A 14,994-nucleotide genomic window follows, 5' to 3' on the forward strand; every position below is an offset into this window, starting at 1 on the left:
GGTTTCCTTTTTCTTAAGAAAAAAAGGAAGAATCTCTTAGTGAACTAATGTTTAAAATCCTGCTCTTGCATTGGGATGCTCACAGAGAAAATGGCACATCTGTGAAAAAAATACTGGAAGGTGAAATTTCAAATTGAATGCAGTGAGACTGATCACCTGAGATCATGAAGATGGGAGGAAGCAGAGAGTAGTAAGAAAACACAACTATTAAGACAATTCAACATAATTTGATTCTTTCTAGCATCTAAGCTTTTCTGGACTGAAATTAAACAAATGCATACCACATATCTCCATCAACTGTCTCCTAACTCTTTTTAATTGGCAGTTCTCTATCACAGAGGCTGGGAGAAATCTAAACAAAGGATATGAAAACCATTAGTGAAACAGGCCATCTGACTATTTCAGGGAGAAAATTCCTCTTGCATAGCCTATAGAGGTCACAAAACACCTAATGTATACACAGGAATTCTCGCTGATGTCAGTCCTTGAGAATAAGGAAGTATTTTTTTTTAGTTAGTTTTTGGGTCAATGAAGAGAAAAATAAATAATTTCTTTAAGACTATCAGAAACTTTTAAGTTCTCCAAGCAGTGTAGCACAATGCAGGCAGAAGCACAACCTAGAAATCCTATCCAAAAGCCAGTGATTTTGGTATTTGACCGACTTCCCTCCCAGTGAAAGATTCTGAGCGAGATCATAGAATTTAGTTAGAGAACATCCTCAACAGTCCATTAGCAAGAGACAATGAGAGGAGAAAAACAATCTTACAATTCCTGAGAAAAACAGTGAGCCTTATTGTGGTGTATACTTGTGTCAGAATGAAAACTGCACAACAACAAGCACTGCACGTTCAAATGGGCAGAGCATTTCCAATGTAGAAAGGGAATTTCTCAAAGGCATATTTGTAACAAGAAGCTATGCCAGTTGCCTTGGAGTCCAGAGACAACTATCTGTCACAAGTAGAAGCAGAATAACTATAAGTAATCTCTTAAACATAATAATACTAAGAATCATGTTAATTAAAAATATGAACACTCATGAGACTGAGCCTTTTTTATTGCCTCAGAACTAGAACTGGCCTGTTATGCAGTAAGAACTGTAGTTGGAATTACAGATGGCAAATGACTGACAGAATCAGGCTCCAGGCATGCTTTTTCATCTTTACCATGCAGTTTTACACTAATTTAACATAGTGTTTACATTTTCTTTTCACCTTACAGTATGACGCTGTAGATGGCTGTACGGTTCCACACACAGTCTGAACTGTCATATGCCATAAAAGAGAATTTTCTCTTTTCCTCATGCAACTAGATGCTCAAAATGTAGCATTTTGAACCTGAACAAATTAAAAAAAACTTGTATTTTTCATGTGTATAGCAAAAGACATCTCCTGTGGAGGTTATTATCTGACATCCTATTTAATATAACAATGGTACTGGTATTGCTGCTGAGCAGATCATTACTCTGGGTTGCTGTATTTGAGGGTAGCCCCTTATTCAAAACCACACCATAGTATCCATTCACAATTGTTTTGAACAAATGATATTAACCAGGAAAGGTGATTCTTCTCCATTACCAAAAATGGTAAGCACATTTAAAATAATCAAGTAGTCGAATGTCTCTGTCCATGGTAGCATTTTAAAAAATGCCTATAATCAAGAGATGGTGATACAGTAACTTAGAAATCAAAAAATAATTTAAAAACCCAAAGGGATACACATTAAATTTCAGAATTATTCAAGGCATAAATAAAATAAAATATAAATAAATAGCATAAAATGCTACTTATTTTCTTAAGAAGTTGATGGGAGTTCCTCCAGAGACTCTGGATAGTCGTTGGCATGTATTCCTACCTTCAAACAGGGACACAGGACAGATATCCCTCCAGGCCCAAGAGGGCTGCACTCTTTGGCATGAGTTCCAGTGCCTTGTCACTTCCATTCATGAGCAAAAAGTGAATGTTTTAGAGGGTGATTTGTTTGTTAAAAAAAAAAAAAATAAAGCCCATCATAAACTGTCATAAAACATTATAAAACCAGGAAATCTTTCTGAACTATAAAGATTGCCTATTTGGATCATGTTCCTGGTAATCTCTTCTCTTTTTCCCCTCCCAGGAATAAATTTGATCCTGCAACCTTTATTCATATGAAAGGAACATTTGCAAATGTGCACTGAAGTCAAGCCAACCCAGCTTTTATGGGTCAGAATGTAGCCCCGTGTTTATATTGTAAAATAGTTGTTGCCCAAATCTTTCAGATGACAAAAATGAGTGAGTAGATGAAATTTAATGCTACTTAGTATATTGTAGGAAGTATTTATTTTCTGTTTTCTCTTTTTTTTGTTGTTTTGGAGGGCTAAACAATCTGCCATGTACAACACCAGTCAATCTTTGGCACTTCTGTCTGTATAGATGTCCTTTATTCTACCTGGTTTTCTCCATCTGACTTTCCACTGTTCAGAAACAGTGTTATCCCAATGTTTCAAATAATAAAACCATGCAGTTGATTGGAATCCCAAGCACACACAAAAATTTAGTTTCTGTCTTTGCTTTTTGTGTAATCAAATAGTGGTCTTATCCTACAAATAAGCCTGATATTTTGTTCTTAAAACTGTCAGCTACCATCTTAAACAACATATGGTACTCATAAATATACTGCAAAATCTGCAGGAAAGAAAGACAGAGAGAATAAGAAAAACAGCAAAATGCAATCATCTCCAATAATTTTTAATGTAATCAATGGGTTTGCAGATGATTCATTAAAAAAAAAAAATGGCATGTTTAATCACTAAATGATATCTATTTTTAACAATGAGGTGTTTTTGTTGTCATCTAAAGGCCAGAGAGATACCTAAGACATTAAACACAAGGTGTGTAGCTATCTAGTTTCTTCTGACTTTCCTCCATTTTGGAAATACAAATGTTTTCTAGAGATAATGAAGCTCCCAGTTACTGAGAAGACTTTATTTACCCATTTTTGTGCTACTGAATAATATTAAAATAACAATGTCTGAAAACACTGTCAGTTGTATACCATGATAATCTCCATGAGTTATGGTTCCATTACAACTACTAAACCACTGGGATACTCAAATTGTAGATTTGATATCTGTGTTTTACAACCATTAAACATGCTTTGCACACCTTTACATCAACTGAAAGATTTTGAAGGAGTAACTTTCACTGATAAGTAATTGGCTAAGGCATACAAGAAAACACCCAAAGCCAAAGCCATTGCCACTATGATGTTGCTACACTGGGCGTTTTCTTTAGCATAGCCTTTCTCTAGCAGGATCCGTTTTACAGAGCTCGTTGGAATCCAGCTAGCAGAGGCATTTTAGAGAAAAATACATCTCACAGCAAGACTTTTCCAGGCAAAAATCTGTAACTGTAACTTAAAGTAAAAAATAAGTCACTATGTAGTCCGTAGTGCAGTTTCCTTCCTTCTGCCTTGCTTTGTTCTTCTTTTCCTATTGATCCATATTAGTTCATTTTGTGAACTCTAGTGTCTTATAGCACTTTTAAATCAAGGGGAATAAATTCAGGAAGAATGAAGGAGCGAAAAAGAAATCTCTGACCTGGTATTACCAAAAAAAAATAAACAAACAAAAAATAAAGACGCTAAGATGAAAACAAAATAGTGCCATGGATTTACATATGGGGTTTTGATGGAAACTAGTGCTGGGTTTTAAGTCAAAACTCACCATCTCAAAACCACTTCTTTTCATCCGCCTGCAGGACTTGAGGTAAGTACGTATGCGTTTTCTGGCACGCTCTTGATACTCAGGGAATTGTCGCCTGCATGAGTCAATGATAGCCTGGATCTTTTCTTTGGGCTGCTTAGAGATTGGGACCATTCGGTCCAAGTTTTCATCTACAAACAGCCTGACAAACATCTGTTGGCAAGAGGGAGACAGAGGAGATGGGTTTGGAGGGCAGCTCTCTTCTCTTCCTAGCTTCCTGGCTTGATTACTGATAGGAAGACTTTTTTTTCTATCCACTGAAGAGCTTTGTAACGGGAAGCCAGAAATATAAAGCAAACAGTTCTTTAAAGGGTTATTTGGGGTGGGGGTGGGTTGGGTTTAAAAAAATAGACAAGAAAAGAATAGTCTATAGGAGACAGAACTTGTGAGATAAACCAGAACAGATTGTGAAAATAGGCACTACTTAAGTTTCATTATTAACAATAGGCTGTGATTGCTAATCATTTTATTGAACTGACTCACATTTTTTCTTTGTTTGAACAATTGCTTGTGTTTTCATGCATAATTATATACATTGGGAAAGCAATAGAGAACAGCTGACCACCAGAATGGTCTCCTGACAAAACTAGCTACAGCCTCTTTCCATTCAATGGGTGAACATGCACATCCACACAGCCACACACACGGTCACACATGCACACATACAGAACAAAGCTTTGTTTTCCTCACTGGTAAAGATGGCACTCTGCCTCAAAATTCTAAATGAAACGCAGTAAATCTGTCATCTGTTGGCAAGAGTTTAATGTGCATTAAAATAGTAATTGAAATAAAATCCTGCAAATTAATGTGCCTTTAATATTGTCAGACTTACCCAAGAACAACAACGCAAAAGGAACAGAAGAAGTAAACAAGGTGAGTGCAAGAGGGCTTACGTTAAAAGCTTTCAGTCGCTCAGCTTCTACCCCATCTGATTCATTAACCTTCTCAGGATCTTCTTGCTCGTCATGGTCATCCTCATCCTCATCTCCTCGATTCAGAGACAGATCTTCAGCACCTCTGCCTACACTCTCATTCTTGCCAGAGTCATAGCTTGAATAGCTATGTGCAGGGGACTGAAAATAGAGAAAAAAAAAAAAAGCTTGTAAAAATTCTCAGCAAAAATAAGGTCTTACTTATCAAAAATGCTTGCTAAATATTTCAAGAATTCCATGAATTCTTTTTATACTTTGGTCAACATAAAGTGCTCCTAATCTTTCCAGGAGCAAACAATGCACAATTATATTGAGTGTTTTAAAAAATGTGACCAACTGCAAATTTCAGTAAATCTATTAACAAATTAGTTACCTATGATGTCTACAGTTAACATGAAATCTTTACTATACAGCCTTGTGTAAGTACTACCTAAAGAAGTTTCTTATAAATACTAACTTCTCTGTATTAATCAAGATGGAAATAAGGGATAGCTGATTTGAACAAAACTCTAAAGAATTAAAATTTAAATATTTCAAAGCAAAGAGGATTCAAATAGGAAACACTGGTATTCATCCAATGAATATTAAATATTACCAAGAGATACAAAAATTTATTCAAAATAAGGAAGTGATTATGTTCTAGTTTCATTTGCAAAATCACAGAATGAATTAGAGATGTGTAGGTTTACATTTTGAATGCTCTCTGAGAATCATGTAGTAAAATTATTTTCTCTTTGAAAATCAGCATTCAGAACTTTCCCCTGGACAGAAATTCATTTCATTGGAAAAAAAAGATGACCATCTCAATTAAGTGTATCCACTTGTAGGACCAAAAAGTTTCCAATTACCAAAAATTAATACAGTGCATTTTCCCTTGCAATATCAAGCCCTCAATTAACTGTTCCCACTGCATACACTTCAAACTGCAGACCATAAAAAGGCATCAGTAACAGAAAGCCTTCCACAACTTAACATTCTACAACACAAAAATTAAAGATCAAAGCTTTTCCCCAGCCACAGAACATATCAGAGTATCTACACCAGAGCCATCAGATTCAAATTTAGGTCAAACAGAGCAAAATTTTACTTCTAAATCTTAATACTGTAATATTTCACTATTTTTCTGTCTTGCTTCAAAGCATTCTGTAGTCTGAATCAGGTGCTACATGACAAATTTCACACACACACTTTTTTTAGATGCCTCCTCCCTTAATGTCACCAAAAGTCAGGAGCATAATTCCTCAAACAAAAATACATTTCAAATGGCATGCCTTGAACCACATTCTGAGCTTCCTAAAATTGTCTTTATTTCAGGATATTTTGCCAGCCACAGAATGAATCTGGACAGTGAGGTAGAAGGGGAAGACAAACAAAACCTTTCATCTGTAAGGTATAGTTTTTGCTTTATATTCTTACTTCAGCTTCTTTTTTCCCCTTTTCCTCTTCTCAGTTCAATCTTACTTTGGTCCTCGGTACACCATCAGCTTTAGAGTCACTTGCCTTGCCTTAACAGCACTCATATTGCAAGCCTATCCTCCCCAGACTACACTGTCACAGCACCAATTCCCTGGAGTTCCAGTTTTTAATCCCTAATGCTCCTAATATCAGAACTTGCAGACACTCTCATCCCCTTCCCTGATTCTCTTCACTCTCTAGACCACTCTTCCTTCCCTAGACCCTTACAGCAGACGTAGGAAGAATGAGAAAACATCAAAACAAAACAGAAGCCTCTAGATAAAGAAACTCAGCACCACCTCTTCTGGGGCAAGAAATTAGCCAGGGCTCAAGATGGCAGATGCAAGATGGCATGGGAAGATAAGGCTTGCAAGAGCAGCAAAAACAAAGCTCCATTTCTTGATACACTGATAGCTTATCTTGTGAAGATGGTGACTACCTACATTGCTGGCCAGTCAGATAAGTACAGGTTCCATCCTAGAGGAGGTGATGGATGTATCCTACCAGAGTGTCTAGCATATGTAAGCAAAAGAGTTTGTCACCAGAAGGCCAACAGCTGCAGCCTGGTAGCCTGCTACAAAGGAAGGAGTGATTTCCCTTAAACCTGAAGAGAAGACATTTTTTAAAAAGGAAGTTACAATGAATCAATTGCTACTTTTGTACAGTGCTGTGCAGTAGAAGGTCTGACCTATGCCAAGGCTTGTCCTCCTGTATCTCTTTGTTTCACCCATCACTACAGCTATACAGCATGCAGAAGGCTTTGAGATAATCAAAAAGCCATTTCATGTACTAGGCACCACATAAAGCATAGAAGTTGGTGCCCTAAAGAAACCTACTGACTGAAATCCTTGTTGTGCAGACACTTGATCTTGCATGTGTCATTTCATCAGACTAAATCCAATTAGACTACTCATGTGCACAAAGTTAAACAGATGCAAAACTGATTTCAGTATGTACATATGTTGCGGCTGGATGCCAGGATCATAAATTATGCACCAGGGTTGAGATTTCTTTTTGTGAAGGAAACAAATTCAGGCCAAAATGGCTTAAGTATGTCTCTCAAAAATGCAACAGTCAGGGTGGTGGGGTTTTTTTTTGTTTGTTTTTAGTTCTGTTTTGTTTTGTTTGTTTTTTAAAGAAAGCATTGCATAGAGAGCCTTGTCCAGCATCTGAAGTTTTTATTTAAACAAGAACTTTAGCATCTTAAATAAACTGTGGAGAATAACAGTCTGAGAAAGTTGCATGGCAGGAATCTGTGTTTATTCACTGTGAATCGGAAGGCTGTGTACAGTACCAGGAAAAAGGTGCTTTTCTCCTAGTTGTTTCATTAGTAAACCAAGGAAGAAATAAAGCTAACTTTGAGTTTTCAAAAGTTCAGTTAAGAGCAAAATTTTTACCTTTCAGTATTTCTACACAGATGAATATTGATTCAGAGAAGGAAGAGACGTCCCTCATTTGTGCTGACTCTGCAGTTGTACAAAAGACAATAAGGATTTCCTTTTGCTACTCAATTAAGCAGCTGAAGTGCTAAACAAGGGGTTGGAGAGCAGAGGACAACTCATACTTTGTACATGATACCCAATTTTAGGTCGTGCACTGTCCTTTCAAAAGGCTGCTTCCACCTTTGACAGACAGGAACATCCTCATTCAGATTCCTGAACAGACCTTGACACATGGATTTTATGATCCTGCAGTAAACTAGACTGAAGAAGTGACCCTGGTTAAAATGTTTTGGATTTGCTTGTTTATTTGTGCATTTGGTTTTTTCTAATATTTCCTAGTCTGCTTAAGACAAGAATCAGTTCTTGGCTCCAGTTCACCACCTGAAAGCAAAACCCTTTGTGCTGACAGGAAAGTATGAGCATGGAAGGGAGCAGACACATCTCTGTTGATAGCAATGAAAGACTAGATCCTGGTGGAGCAGAAGCATTGGTAGATGTAAGATGTTTCACAGGTGAATGTTTTTTGCTTAAAAACTCAGGTGGGAGAAAAAAGTGATGGCAATGAGAAATTATTCAGTGAGAGTAAATGAGGCCAAGGCTAAGGACAAGATAATTTCCATCTCCAAACAAATGTTTGATTATCGAGCTGTCTTAAAAATACTGAGATGCTGATATTTATATTCTGACCACTTCATCCTTGCCCTTTCCTGAAGGTTATGAGTTCATTATTTTAATCTCTTCCTTGCAATCATAAGAACTAGGCAGTACTGCTTCTTCAAAATGAAAGTAAAGGTTCATGCCTAACATCCTGTTTTTAAGAGATCATGACATGAAATAGCAACATCTTTCTAAAACATTACACGTCAGCACTGGAGTCAAATCATACAACAGAAGATCTGGGAGAACATCACAGTGTCATCTACTTTATCTTGCTGCCCCAGAACAAGGTCAGATGGCCAATCCTGACCACTGTTTTCCTAGTTTTTATCTTAAGACTTCCAGTGAAAAAGATGCTATGCATCCTCCAGACAACCTGCACCAGAGTTCCACTGTCTTCAGAACTATTCAAACATTTTTAAGACCTCTGACTTCCATAAATGTACTAAACTTATTTCTTTTTCATGTATTCACCATGGATTGCAATGGAGGAAAGGTGTGGTTTTGGGAGAAGAGAGTATTCTTTTCCCTCTTTATGAGACTCTTTCAAAGAACTGAGGACTGTTATCATGTCCCCTTTCCTCAATCTTCTCTTCCCAATAAATTAATTTATGCTGTGAAACCCATATTTTCCTGATTCGTAATCGTTCTTACTGGTCTGCTCTGGATGTTTTCTATCTGATTTGAAACCTTCTCAAAGAGCAACCCCCAAAACTCCAGAATGTATTCCATTTGCAGCCTTTCTATGAAAAATATATTTCTTTAATGTTTCATCAATTTCTAGCATGCTTACAGCTAAACATGCTTACAGAAAAACCTTATCCCTTTATGTGTAGAATACCCCAAAAATGTAAAAGGCAGCAGTAGAGAAACCCCACAGCTGCCAACAGAAATCATGCTGTTATTTTATGAGGACTAAAGCAGAAGTAGCCCATAACATTTAAAAATATCAAGTCTACCATAGTGCTTCAATGCCTGCTGGGGCTCAACACTGATGAACAGCCACTGGACAGGGTTTGGAGGATGATGCCACGTGAACTTACTGCAGGAAGCTCGTCCCAGCAGAGACTCTTGGCTACCCCAGTGAGAGTACAGACGGCACTTCATTACCCAGCCAAAAGTTATTCAGTGATACAAAGCTAATTACTGAGGGTAATTATAGATGCTAAATTCTGACAGTGCCTGTATATATACAGGCACTGTCAGAATTTAGCATCCATAGGTAATTATTTGTAATGACCAAAAAATCATGTATTTTTGACTTTAAAAATGACAACATGAAACAAAAGGCTCTACCTTTTCAGGGAAAGATGCCTCTGATGGATGTGTGGCAATTCTTTTTAGTTTTTAATGAGGCTTCATTTTTCACATTTACATTACATTTTACATTTACTTAGAGAGTTTTACATGAATTTGAGTAGTGTGGAATTCTTTCATTTGTTACATTAAACACCCATAAACCACAGAACTGTGAGCAAGAGAGACTTGCACATTTAAAGAGCTGGAAAGACAACAGCACAGGTCTCCATGCTGCATGGAAAGAAAAGGGGTTTGGAGGCAGGCAGAGATGAAAACACTCTACTATACACTCTACTGGCTATACATGATTCTCTTCTAGAAATCTGCCTCCACGTCTTTAAAAGTTACTAACTCTTTTTAATGAATACATAAAACCATATTCTAAAGCTGGCAGAATTCAGCTTGTCCCCAGTTGTACATCCAGCCCTTTCTTCTTTTTCCTACATTTCAGTATTTCCCTCTCTGCCAGTGAATACACAAAAATCTACAATTTCAGCAATTACTCTTGCAAATTATGTGTGCTTCTCTGTATATTTTCCCATGTGTTATAGTGTATACATATTTTTATAGCAACTATTCCTCTGACACAGAAAGGGATTAGAATATCCTGATGACAACAGGTTGGACTGCTTTGAAGATCCTTTTTTCCAAAATGATCAATTAAATTAGAACTCTATTTTAATTTTTTTTTCACATTTACATTTTTAACTGATTCTACATATGAAAAAGTTTTTGAAAAATGCATAAAAGCTAGATTTTGGTAAATTGGTATGAGTGAGATGCATGCCTTTTATTTGAGATATAAAAATATAATTAAAAGTTAAGCTAGAACGATTAAGGAAAAATTCATGTCCTACAGCTTTCCCTTGAAAATATATTTGAAACTAATATTGCATTGTTAGAGTTCCACTTCATTCCTGTGCAAATTGTGAGTTCTCCATATAGCAGGGAACTTTCCTACAGGAGGTAGTTGTGTTTGGCTTTGGTTTTATTTTTTTCATTAAATCTATAATACATGTCATATAAATAACACATTAGAAAACATACAATACTTTTGGCATATGCATGCCCTTTTGTTACTGAAATACTTGAAACCTAGTTTTTTCTCCTCAATTCAAATAGAAGGCAGGAGGCATAACTGAATACTCAGGTTCAACTATTATCCTAAGGAACTTGTTATTAGGTTTTAGAGATAGAAGTCCAACTCTATTATTTTGCATTAACAAGCCATTTTCTTCCCACAATCTCTCTTAAATCCTATGCTTTTCTACCTTCCAGACTTTACTGTTATTATCCTTTTTCATAACCTTCACATTGTCACATGTTACTGTCCATCTCCTCTTTTCACATTACAGGGAAAACTCTGAATTCCCAAATACAATTCCAGCATCTCACCATTTATTTCAAGATCCAATTAACCTCATTTTTATAAACTCCTCACATATTTGTTCATCTTAACCATATCTTTGCATCTGACTATGACTAGTTTGCTCCCCTTGTTACACCATAATTGGCTTTTCCAGCTCCTTTATAAATTTTCACCCTAGATAATGGGAAGGCATCATTGTGTGCAATTCTGTTATTTGGGGCATGAGGACAACACCATTTTTACGGGAAGAATAGAGAGCTGAAAGCTAGAGTTTCATAGGTTTGACTCTAAAAAAATTGTTATCTAACACATTAAGTTGTAAAGGACTTTTTTACACAAAACTTGTATTACACTGAAATATTAAAAGTGTTTTTTTTTTCCTCTGTGTTAACAATGTAACTTCTAGAAACAAACTGTTCAGTTATTTACAACAGGAGCTAAGAGCTAAAAAGATTTTTGCCCCGAATTATCTTTGACATGGTCTTCTCTCCAGAGCCATTGTTTTTACAGTAGTCCCTGAGAGAACACTGTCTGCTCATTCTTTCCCAGTAATTTCCCAATCTATACCATATTATGTTTGCTTATGAAATTCCTTTCAACAGAAGCACATTAGCCATAAGGAAACTATAAATTACCCAGACACTTTCATTCCAGTGGGTTTATCTGGATAACTAGAAGTTTGGATAATTCAAAGATAAGAAATAATTGAAAGACCTCCTGAAACACATATCTTCCTGTGCTATTTTCTCCTTTTATCTAAAATACTGTCTGTCCTAGGTCTATCCCCACTGGTATTGACCAACATCAAAATACATCACTTTACCCTAATAGAAATAACCTCAAAAATTAAATAGAGAATAAAAACAGAGATGCAAGTGAGGATTCTCCGTCAAAAAGAATAAAGTACATTTATAGACTATAGTTTAAAGAGTTTCTTTCTAATTTTTCCACAAGCAATCGCTTATTACCTGATTAGGCATCTTCAGGAAAGCTCCTGCTCCTTCCTCAGCCATTCTACACAAGGAGAATTCTTGGGGCAATCAGAATTAGTATCTCCAAATCCCCTAGTACACCAGTATTGAGAGTACCAGACTCGAGCTGCTTTAATAGAGCAGGAGACTTGCTTACTTCTTAGTTACTAAATAGCTTTCATTTTGCAAAGCTGTTTGTTAATGAACTTCAAGAACTCCTGTCACTATGTAGCAATACAGACTCTTTCAACCAAATACTGAAAGAACTTAGTTATATAACCACCAATAACTAGTCATATTGCAAAATGTGGCTGCTGTGTTTTTGGAAAAAAATACAATGTCTTTGTGGGAGTTGAAAAGTCCATCCAAAATGGTGACAGACTCAAATAAAAGATAAAATTATTTTTGGCAACATACACTGCTATTTTGAAGCTCTAAAAGGATCTGACAGAGTTTCTGAGAATTTGGGAAACACAGATTGCCACATAGGAAAGCTCCATCACAAATTTCTGGATTTCTGCAAACTGTGTACCAAAAGAGTATTTAAACATTTTCTATATTTTCTATAGTTTTCTATAGTTTCTTTCCAAAATCAAATCAGAATATCTGAATTAATTTATACTCTTTTAAGATCTTACAACAAAATAAGAAATGAAAAACCAAAACAACCTTACTTTATTATCAAAGTTAGGAACACCTCATTAGTGAGTTTCTCAGGACAATAATAGCATACTTTGCAGGCAGTATTATAGCTCAGTGAAGTCAAAAGCCTGAGGGAGCCCCATATAGTTCTTGTGCATTTGGAAAAATCCACCAACCTAAAACTTCTATTGGAAAAATATAGTTTCCAATTTTTGGTGAAATTCTGACCTATTGCCAAAAATCTTTACAGTTTCCATCTAGATTCTACAGCTTTCCCTTTGTCAGGGTTTGGGGGGTTTTATTTTCCTTTTTAAGTGAAATAGCAGCAGTTTATATGAGGATTAGTGAACAATTTTTCTTATGGAATATATTTAAGTGACTACTATGGTTCACATTACAGGCAGGTAATGAGCATTTTTGGCCAGCAATTCTTTGGTTAATTGTTAGAGAACTGGCTGGTAAGAGCTACAAAATATTTTGCAAAAACACTGGACTATTAATTTCTTCTTGGTCTATTTAAATTGAGAATGAAACCTCTAATGCAGGCAACACATTCAGGAAGTAATTAAAATGGAGAACATTTATAGGACCTGAATATCACAATTACAATTACAATGTAGGTCCCAAGACTCTCACTCCCCTCTTTGCAGCCTGTCCTTATCTAACTGACAGAGGTTTAAGATATAAATATGTCAACAAGGATAAAACAGGCAAGTTCTAACTCTCCAGCAGGGAAATAGCAGAATCCCTGACAAAATTCAGTCTATCCATTAAAGATGCCACTTTCTGACCAACAGTGCTACCCCCTACTGTTTTGAAAATATCTCAAACTGCTGCCAGCTTTCAAAACAGAAGTAGTTACTGAATACTGCAATGGCCTCTGAAGGCTGACTTAGGTAAGAAGCCAATGTCAGCATAAAACAGAAGATAGATATGGGAGTGATATAACTTCTTGAGCAGTAGTTTAAATCTGCTAAGCTTACTGCTTTATTCCTGTGATTTTAATTTCTTATGGGTATCTGTATGTAGGGAAAGAATGTCATAAATACGGAAGAGCAGGGTTTCTTATCAACAGAGCATCACTGGATGCTCTGTTTTATTCTTGAACATATTGCTGCTGGAAAACCTATGAAGAATCTCTTTCCTAACTTTAGCAGTGAGGAATAAAACTAGGGAATACAGAGCATTGCAATTCACTGGTTCCATCATAGGCCATTTGTCAGACATCTACAATTAACTAGAAAACTGCCATAATATTTTTTTTCTGTGCTATTTGTGTTCATGTCCTTTGGTTCAGTTTCAGCCATTTTTTTCCATGGTGCTTTATCCTAAATCTTTTCACTCTTTATCTTTGAATTCATTATGCCTTTAGTTCATTTTTGCTTTAATCTCTTCTTGATTTTTTCTCTTATCTCTGATACTATTCTTTTAATTTCTTCCTCCCTAAATTCCTTCCTGCTTCCTCTTGCCATAAATTTAAGCTGTGACATCAAAAGAGTTCAATGACCTGTTTTCTTCTTCAATCCCAAAAGGACATAGACCATTTGGAGAGAGTCAAGAAGAGAGACACCAATTTGATCACAGGGATGGAGCACGTCTCATATGTGAAAAGACTGAGAAAACTGGGTTTTTTCAGCCTGGAAAAGAGAAGACTTTGGGGTGACCAAGCTGTGGCTTTCCAGTACCTGGAGAGAGCCTACAAGAAAGACTGAGAGACTATTTACAAGAGCACGTAGTGACAGGACAAGGGGGAATGACTTAAAACTGAAAGAATGTAGGTTTAGATTAGGTATTAGGGAAAAATTCTGTGAGGGTGGTGAGGCACTGGAAAATGTTTCCAAGAGAAGTTGTGGATGCCCTATCCCTGGAAGTGTTCAAGGCCAGGAACAAAGGAATTCTGACAGGTCAAGTGAAAGGTCCTCATGTCCACAGCAGGGGGCTTGAAAGTAGATGGTTCTTTCCAAGCCAAATTGTTCCATGATTCTATGAAAAATAAGGCTATCTCCTCAAGTCCCAAAGCAAGAATCTACACTTGGAAAATTTGTGTTTATTTATAAACAACACCCCTTGAATCTATGACTACAGGTGAAGTCTTGCTAAGAGAACCATGACCACAGAGAATGTAGACTTTGTACTTGTCCCTTTAATTCACTGTCTTTTTCTTCCTCACACTCCTTACCATGACAGTTTTCTACTCCTTTAAAGCAACAAAATGTTCCCAGAGAGCAAACAGATTCACAAATGAAAGAGTTTGAGTTATATCAGGAATCCAGAAGAAAAGACTGATTTTGGGTTTATCACACTCGCCTTGTTCCCCTGTCCCTATTGTATCCTACAAAAGCTAGAGATGGAAAGTACACAAGAGGCTTCCAGATTGTACAAAGTTTCAAAAGACACTTCCAGAGACTGTCAGCAGAGGCAGATGCAGAAATAATAGCACAACATCACTTCAGGATTTGTGTGCCATAAGAATAGCAGACAACGAGAG

The 14,994-nt window shown here is 36.5% G+C and overlaps 1 protein-coding gene across 2 annotated transcripts in view; it reads right to left on the bottom strand.

Moving 5' to 3' along the window:
• The window catches only part of NOL4 (nucleolar protein 4), a 192,201-nt gene that overhangs the window by 43,329 nt on the left and 133,878 nt on the right, over positions 1-14,994 (bottom strand). The window contains exons 7-8 of one of the 2 annotated variants that reach the window (XM_015620221.2): positions 4,633-4,812; positions 3,701-3,892 (exon numbers count right to left, since the gene is read on the bottom strand). In XM_015620221.2, coding sequence (XP_015475707.1) covers positions 3,701-3,892; positions 4,633-4,812 — 372 coding nt within the window. The remainder of the gene's footprint in view (positions 1-3,700; positions 3,893-4,632; positions 4,813-14,994) is intronic. The other variant, XM_015620223.2, reaches the window with a different exon arrangement.

The sequence above is a fragment of the Parus major genome, chromosome 2 (assembly GCF_001522545.3).
Source record: "Parus major isolate Abel chromosome 2, Parus_major1.1, whole genome shotgun sequence".
Lineage (NCBI taxonomy): Eukaryota > Metazoa > Chordata > Aves > Passeriformes > Paridae > Parus > Parus major.